Source organism: Fukomys damarensis, unplaced genomic scaffold (genome assembly GCF_012274545.1).
Source record: "Fukomys damarensis isolate Sample0158 unplaced genomic scaffold, DMR_v1.0_HiC HiC_scaffold_18, whole genome shotgun sequence".
Lineage (NCBI taxonomy): Eukaryota > Metazoa > Chordata > Mammalia > Rodentia > Bathyergidae > Fukomys > Fukomys damarensis.
In genome coordinates, this window is record NW_022900930.1 from 39,080,566 (window position 1) to 39,089,806 (window position 9,241).

A 9,241-nucleotide genomic window follows, 5' to 3' on the forward strand; every position below is an offset into this window, starting at 1 on the left:
AATTATGGAGAGAAAGGAACCCTTCTCCATTGCTGGTGGGAGTGCACACTGGTGCAACCACTATGGAAATCAATATGGAGATACCTCAAAGAGCTGGGACTGGAGGTTCCATTTGACCCAGCCATCCCTCTGCTGGGTATCTTTCCAAGAGAACTAAAAGAATCATATCACAGAGAAGTATGTGCACCTATGTTTATAGCGGCACAGTTTGTAATAGCTAAATCTTGGAAACAACCTATTTGCCCATCCGTTGGAAACTGGATAAAGAAGATGTGGTTTTTCTATAAAATGGAATATTACTCAGCCATAAAGAATGAGAAAATACATTCATTCATAGGAAAATGGATACATATTGAAGATATACTCCTAAGTGAAATAAATAAGTCACACATGTGTAAATACCGAATAGTTTCCCTGGTGTGAATAATCTGCAACAATGCATAAGATCCTAATAAGATTACTGACATTTAGAAATGGGAAGAAAGGAGCTAAAGGTGTAGGGAAGGTGGGATGGGTAGGGGAAGAGTAAAAAGGGGAAAGAAAAAATGTGAGAGAATGAAAAGATGAAAATAAAGTGTTTGTAGATGGGGAGGGGAGGAGGGGGTGAAGGGAAGGCAGAGGTAAGGGGAAAAAATGAGAATCAAGACTTGTCATGTAGAGGTACAAGATCCCAACAATGAATGTAACTGTACTGTATCCCTAAAATGTATCAAGAAACTCAATTAAAGCTGAAAAAAACAAAACAAAACAAAACAAACAAAAAAATCATTATTTTAAGGCATTGCTTTTTACTTTCTATATTAAAATAACTTGGAAAATATGTGAATAAATACAAAACATTTTTGTGCCATAATTTCTGTAATTATGTTTTTCTGTCCTTAAATGAAGATATTTTTGCAGGGTACTGGAATACTGGACAATACACTAATCGTCACTGCATAAAATGGTGCTGTCACTGAATTCATGCTGGTTGCAAATTATCCATACAAAGAAATCAAACCTGGGTAACACACTTCCATTGTTAAAACCACTATCTTCAGAATCAAAGATATGCGTAGGAGAAAGGAACCATGGCAACACTAGCATATTACTAACAAAATACTGCCGAATGTCCAACACAGTCCATTTGTGGACTCTTAAATTTTCTAAAATCAAAACTTCTATATTTTTCTTGCCAATAAATACTCAACGTTTCATTGTGAGATCAGAAATTTATATGGCACACTGTTTCTTCTCATTCATCTTAGAGTACAGAGTACTTTGTCATGATGGAAACATGTCTGCTTTGCTTTCAGAAGATAAAGCAGGAGTTTGGTGCATGCTTGTAATTCCATTTGGGGATTCTGAGGCTGGAGGATCCAAAGTTCAAATCCAACATGGGTAACCTAACAGCTTCTCTCAGAATAAGAGGACATAGCTCAGTGGTAGTGTCCCTTGTTTGATTCCCAGTAACACACGCACACACACACACACACACACACACAAAGAATAAAGGAAATGTCTCTATTACAAAATATATGTAATTTACTTGTATAACTATTCACTGTTATAATGAGAATTCAACGTGGTATCTTAGATTCTCACTTCCTGTGGTGTTTACCAATTTCTTAGCCCTTCCTAGTACACCGTACTGTCATATTCTTTGATAACTTTTCACATGAAGCAATTATGTCCCCCAAAATACTTGGGTGTTGGCCAAAGTGGACTTAGGTGATCCTATATTTTACATTTACTATGAGTGGCTCTTTATAATTACAGAAACTCCTGTGAAATAATGTATAAAACGGCTTCTTTGCAAAACAAAACTTTTTGCTAATAATAGTGATAGAAATCAAGAGAAAATATTGCTGGGGATTTAGCCCAGCGATTCAGTGGCCCTGCCTTGGAAGCACAAGGACCTGAGTTCAATCCCCGGTACCAAAAAAAAAAAAAAAAAAAAATTGGGTCCCAGCCTTTGATTCTCTAATCACTTATAGACATTCTCATTTTCATAATTGATCAAACAACTCATCAATTCAATCCCGAAACAAAAAAAAAAAAAAAAAAAAGGAGAGAGAAAATTACTAATGTCTAGGAAAGTGATGGTTCACAAGAGAAAAAATGTTAAGATTTAAGAAATGAATGCTTAAAATACTCAAATCTTTTTGCTTGTTTGTACTCAGGAATTATTTGGTAACAAAATATGGCAGTTTTCCTTCTCTCTTTTCTCTCAAATGAAAAGGGGTTGGGAAATCTGTCTACACAAGCCCATGTAGATGTCACCACTTTTCTCCTTTCTTGGGGTTGTGAAGATGACAAAGAATGAAGTCCCAGCAAGCGGGAACAGACTAGGTGTAATTTATTAGAAAGAACAACAACAAAAAAACTTTTGCCAGCCAAGAGAGGCTCCCACAAAGGATGCTGCCAAGGCTCTCAAGTTCAGAGGCCTATACAGACTTTGATGCAAAAATGAAACAATGTGATCATACTTTTGCTGGTCCTGACAGCGAGAGAGCAGCCTTCCTATGCACTCCAGGGATGGTTTCAGTCTACTCAGGCTGGTGCCCTTGAGTGCCTAGTACCACTCTTTCCTGACCTCACGTTTAAGCCATTATTTCCCTCTTCTTAAGTGGATTTTAAATTCTGATCTTTTCAGCCAGCATGTTCACGACCCTTCCATAAAAATTTAGCTATAAGGGTAAGTGCCGGAGTATTCAAAGTCTGTATCTGATAATTATAGCGGGTAACTGATGCTAGGAGAAATCAGTGGAGTCACAGATGAGAAAACTTTCTCATAGTTTTAACAATACATTTAGAGTATTTTAAAGCAATTAAGAGGCTTAGTTGTAAATCTTACTAGTTAACTATATTTTATTAACATAATTTAACTGGCATTATGTTCTTTTGCAGAGAATTTAGAAAATACCAAACCCATTAATGACAACTTGGTGATAACATTCTTTTTTATTTCAAAGGTGTCCTTGAATGGCCATTTTGGACAAAACTGGTTGTGGTGGCCATTGGCTTCACAGGAGGTCTTGTCTTCATGTACGTACAGTGTAAAGTCTATGTTCAGTTGTGGCGCAGGCTGAAGGCCTACAACCGAGTGATCTTCGTGCAGAATTGTCCAGATACTGCCAATAAACTGGAGAAGAACTTCTCATGTAACGTAAATACAGACATCAAAGATACAGTGGTCGTGCCTGTATCACAAACAGGTACAAATTCACTACCACCTGCAGAGGTTGGGCCTCCAGAAGTAATACCAGTTTGACGGAACTAGATGGGAGTTTCTTCACCTAAGAACATCTTTGTAGCCTTCAGCCACTACAAATGACAGACATGATCCTGCATTATTCACTCCTTTTATCTCTTGCTTTCCCCTACTGACTCATTTTTCCATATTTTGCTCAAAAAGGAAAGGAGGAAAAGAAAATCAAATGACTAGGATCTCATGAAAGAGCCTAAAGGATGATATGGAAACATGAAGCTTGCTCAAGAATGATTTCTAAGACAATAAAAAACCACTGGTACAAGGAATGCTTTTAGACAATGAGGAAAGATTAAATGGACACGATTTTCTTTACAGTAGCAGGGGAAAAGTTCAAGAATACAGACTTGAATTGCAATGTGTATTTCTTCGGGCCTTGTAATGTTGGGTATTTCATGTGGAAATAACAAATGTATTTTGTTTTAAGCCTGAAATTGTCTGCAATATCCTTAAGTCACAGTGGAAGCAAAGTTGGAGGATGCGTATTTTGATATACAGATTTTTATGGCTATAGTGGAGTCTGGTTGTTTTGACAGATGCATGTTTTAAAAATGGATGCAACACACATTTGAAGATAGTAATACCCGGAATTACATTTAAGTCATGAACAAAAAAATCTTAAGAGAATGTTTGGGTTTAATTAGCTCTGTTAAGTACTCAGAAATTGAAATCACTTATCAGGTCCTATATTTTATCTGGTTCCTCTAACACAATGTTTGCCAACAGAAATAGGACACTGGCTATGAATGTGGGCCACAAATTTAAATTTAAAATTTCCAAATAACCCTGTCAGAAAACATAAAAATAGGCAAATATTCATTTTGAACATTTTAACACTATAAATACAAGTTGTTTCAACACGCCACCGACGTAAAAAATTATAGAAATTGTGTTTTTGAACCAAGACTTCAAAATACAGTATGTACTTCATAAAACACCTCAATCTCAATTAATTAGATAGCATAGCTCTAAAATGAGTAAGCCTCTGCTTCATGTAACAGCTGAATATTCTGAAGCAGCAGCTTAATTCATTCCCTTATTTCAAACTTTCACTTAAAGGGCACGATTTTACAAAGCACTAAAGTAATCAACTTAAGTATCCTGGTTTGAAGAGTAACATGAAGTTACCATTTCTCCAAAGGGAAAAAAAACCCAAAATACAGAAAGTAATCTGCCAGTAGCAAGCTGCTTGCTACTATGAAGCATTTCTGATACGTAAGTAAAATTAAATATTTTTGTTATTACAACTGTAGTTTTTAATCCATGCCAGTTGAATAATTACAACCAAGAATGTAGATCCTATTTTTAAAAACTGACAGTAGTTACCTTGCTCAGTTAAGAAGCAAAAATATTCAAGATTCTGTAGGTAATAATTTGAGTTATTTAGGTTGGACAGTTACTGCATTCTTTACATATTCATATAAAACTCAAGTGTGACTGATACTGCAATGAACTACATTCATAATTGTAGATAGTACAGGGGCATAATATGTAGATAATTTGGCAGGGGCCTGCCGAAGAACAATGTCCTACATTTTTTTAAAAAGGTGATTTTTGTTAACTGTCATATTTATTATTGTGAAAAGGCAAGGATGGCTGTAAGAACCAAAGCATGGGTTATCACATTGCACAAATCTGGGTTATCACATTAGTGCACTTTGTAATTTTCAATGTGTTTGTTCTTCACAGATTATCAAAGGAAAAAAAATAACATTTTAATGAGAGTGTGCATATTAGTAGTTGTTAACATTGGGTCCCAATAGTCCCATTCCTAGAAATAAAGCAAAGGTAAACAATGTCAAGTACGTGTGTGTGTGTGCGTGCGTGTGTGATGTATTCATGCATATATGCAAGAAAAAAATGTTAAGTTGTTCAATCAGGAAACAAAGAATTTAAAATTCATCTTTCTTAAAACCTGTGGTAGGGGCACAGAGTAAAGGGACAGGAAAACAAAGTGAAGGTAACTAAACTAGACCAAAAATTCAACACAATTAAGGACTTTAAAGAGTCTTTTAAAAAGAATAAACTTTGTATTAACTTCTAAGACTTCCCTTTTAAAGATTTAAGATAAATACAAGTGTGAGTAACAAAGCTTTGGGTGATTTATCCATCATACCATACCTAAAGGATTAAAATTCCTTCAACTTTCCAGTTTACTTTTTCTAAGCCATTTTTCCTGTGGTTTAGCAATGGCGATGTATTGTCTATAAATATTCCTGAGGAAAAAGAAGTCACCAGCAAACAAAGAAATATCTATTACTCTGGTCTGCTTTGGAAGAAAAAGGACTATTTACCCTTAATTACCATGGAAAATTACTTTTAAAGCAAGACAGGTGAGTGCATGTCTTATTTCACAGTGGGAGATGATTGGCTAAAAGGAAACCTCACTTATCAAAGGGTGCACTTAAACCTAAGGAAACATTTCTACAATGAAAAGCAAAATTAAGCTTTGCTATCTTAAAGGTAAAAGATAATGGTGTTTTTAAACTACCAAAATTCTAAAAAAATTACCTTTATAGGCTTTGATTTTATTGAAATGCGAATATAGCTCCCGAACAGGATTAAAAGTCAACATTTAATTCTATTCTTCTGACTTTTCAAAACCCTAAACTGAATTTTATTTTGCAGAATTTTCATTAAAAAAGCTTTCCTGCAATGAATATTTATGATTTGAACAATCTGAAATAATCATATTCATTTAAAACCTAATGTTTTTTTTTTTTTAATTCCATGCAGCAATGGTACATTTGTCCTTTCAAAAAATAAAAATATTTGCCTTCATGGCAGTGCTTTTTGGTGGACTGATTTACCTCTCAGAAAAACTGCTGTATATAATTTTTTAAATTGTTTTTGAGGTATGCTTGCTTACCTGCTCCTGTAAGAAATAAAATGGAATTGAAACAGGACTGAAATGGGAAAATGCACTTAAAAATCTTGGCTATTCGAAATTGTAACAAGAAAATGTGCTTTCATACCATAAATTACAGGCACTGATCCTATCCCTTTTTTAACTAAGTAACTGTCACTTATTTGTAGAAGGCTAAAGATTACATTGCAAGGGAATGAAATTTCACATTTTTAAAAGTGAAGACAAAAAGGCAACTAGCTTATGTATGAAAACAAAATAAAAATGGAAAATTTTTAAGTGATCCCAACCGAGGATACAGCAATGCAGAATTTGGAGTCTTTCTCACAATGTCCCAGCATTAAATCTCATTCAGAGCTACTGTTAACATTGATGATAATCCCCAAGATGGTCTCATAGTTACATTGTTTCTTGTTTTGCACAAGGTCCTCAGTACCCTTAAAACATCTATTCTTTGGCTGGAAAATTATTTATCATTCTAAGGACATCATTGAGAAAAATTATAGTCGGGGTGAGGTGGGAAGGGCATTCAAACTGCCAGATACAATTTACCTTTCCTTGCCTAGCCAATGAATATTTTGGAACAAAGTACAGATCTTTAAACATAATTATTATTGTAATTGTTACATAATAATTCTGTAAAAAATCATACCTTAAGAAAGATGAAAACCTTTTTTCCTTACTTAAATCAGCCCAATGGTGCTATTTTACATACCAATACAGATGAAAGGAAGTACTGTTATGTTGGGCTGCAGTGTTTCCTCCATGTCTAAAGAAGCCCATTTTGAAATTGGATATTGCATTGAAACAAAGAAAAAATTATTTTAATAGTGTGCAATTTTTGAGATTGGGCATTTGTACTTTTTTCAGTTTTACCTCTCTTTCATTAACAATTTACTGTTTGTGAATAATGTGTGCTAAGACAAACTAAGGAAAAGAAAACAATTATCTGTGAAAGACTTTGTATATTAAACGAGTGATCCAAATCGTGGCTGTAGTTTCTATACTTTTTGGGATTTCTACAGATTTGTATGTTCTGAGTTTTTAAGCGGGGTCTGAACACATTCTTAAACTTTGAAGGCAAATATATGCTGACTAGGTGTGGACATCGTAGAAAAGAATAGACAGATTCATTAACCAATGGAAATAAAAAGTTTAAGTAGCATCATGATGTAATCTACAGGATTTTCCATAAGATTGTTTAAAAAGTTAATAGAATTTTTTCAACTTGAGATAAAAGAATGTAACAATTTTTCTACTCAGAGATAATAAATGCATGGATACAGGTAATTTCATGGATAAAACATTAAGATATTGGAAACTAATGCTCCTGTAAGAAGTTAGGAAATAGGAAAGAAAACGTCCTTTTCCAGGGCTCCAATTTATAAACCTGCAATCACGGCAAACAGTGCGCCCAGAAACCTTGCTACTGCACTGGTTATTCTAAGAGCTCAGAATTTGCCAGAGTTGGGCATCTACTCAGAGCCTTCCCCCACTATCCCAGATCACAGCAGAACTCCTCCTCACTATATTTCAGCTAATGATCCTAAACTGAGTGATGTGAAGGGACAGGACTTCCCAGGAGAGTGAGGGCGAGAGCACAGAGGCTTCCAGCCAGGCCCAATCTGCGGCCTGCCTTCTTCTCTGCTGCTGCCGCTTTTTGAGTGAAAAAGAATTGTCTTGGGTCACATACAAAATAAGTAACAAAATCTCTTTTATTCATTATTCTAACATTAAAAAAAAGAGTGAATACAAAGTGGGTCACAGGCTGTACATGGCTGGTGGGTGTTAACTTTCAGGATCAGACCTGGAGAGGAAGAAAACTGTCAGCCATGCCAAACACTCACAGGAACTCAGGCAGAGGGAACAAGTCAGGAGTGGGAAATGTTAAGCAAGGATGATAGATTTGGGCAGTAAAGAAAATAAGCCCTTATTAGAAAGTTTACTTACACTGACAGTGGAAGATGGACAAAGGTGACACCTTTCAATGTGTCTGGCCCCACAGGAAGACAAAACAGAAAGCAGCCAGCTGACAGGAAAATGCAACATGAAGGGAAGGCACCCTGGTGCTGAGACACTGACTCCACGCAGTAAGTAGCTAACCCGCAGCCAGCCGTAGCCTGAAAGAACTTGAGAGTAAAAGTCATACTTGGACATCACTCCAAGGTTGAGGTGAGCTATGACAGAGTTTTGTCTAAGTGGACTAGGTATACACAAATAATCATCAGGGCATATGGAAAGGGAATACAAACAGTGGCAGGAAGACCAGTCAGAAAGCTACCGCATGCAGGACAAGCAAGACATGGTGGCCCCTTAAGGTATGAGTGAGGAGCAGAGAGAGTTTGACATGCACTGACTTGACTTCCACGGAATCAGTAATATTTGCTTATTAAATTATGGCAGAGGAGGGCATAGGAGAAAGGGAAGAATCAAAGAAGATTTACGATTTCTGGCTGGAGAAATTCCATGAAAAATTTAGGTGAAAAATCAAGGCTTCAGAGAAGACAACAGGAAGTGGGATCCAGGACACAAAGCAGGAGTGTTTGCCCTTGAAAGGAGAAAAGATACTATATTTATTACACTGAGAGAAGAAAACAATAGTTTATTATTTTTATTTTTATCAAAGATTTATAAAAAAAATCAAGAGTTGAATGTTGAGACTAGAATTCAAGTGGTTAGAAAAAACAAAAATAAAGTAATTATCTCAGACTAAGATAATAAGAAACAGTAAGATCACACAGCAGTGAGCCAGTTGAGACAAGCAGGCCGTGAAAGCAGTCTTCTGACCTTCAGCAACGATTTGTTGCTAGAGAAAGTAAAGAGATAACTAAAAGTTACTTCAGTTTTTGAAAAACAAACACTGAATTGTTACTTGTTTTGGTTTATGCAGAGTCACGGACAAAGTTATGAGGACATATTCGAGGAGGCCACTATTTATGTGAATCTTCCCGGGACAAGCAATCATCTGGAGATAGGAAAGAGATGGGTAATGAGAATTTCAAAGAAATAATTGAGAAATGTTTTGAGGCTGGTATACAAGAGGGGTTTAACCCATCTCCCGTTCTTGAAACACTAAGAACAGAAAAAGAGGCTGGGAAACGACAGTCACTGTAACAAATGGTGCT

General features: G+C 35.8%; 1 protein-coding gene across 3 annotated transcripts in view; it reads left to right on the forward strand.

Annotated features, from left to right (window-relative positions):
- Marchf1 (membrane associated ring-CH-type finger 1) overlaps window positions 1-6,999 on the forward strand; it is a 968,384-nt gene extending 961,385 nt beyond the window's left edge. For all 3 annotated transcript variants that reach the window (XM_033765456.1, XM_033765457.1, XM_010629874.2), the window contains one exon: window positions 2,955-6,999. In XM_033765456.1, coding sequence (XP_033621347.1) covers window positions 2,955-3,253 — 299 coding nt within the window. In that variant the 3' untranslated portion in view covers window positions 3,254-6,999. The remainder of the gene's footprint in view (window positions 1-2,954) is intronic.
- Window positions 7,000-9,241: the final 2,242 nt, after the last annotated feature.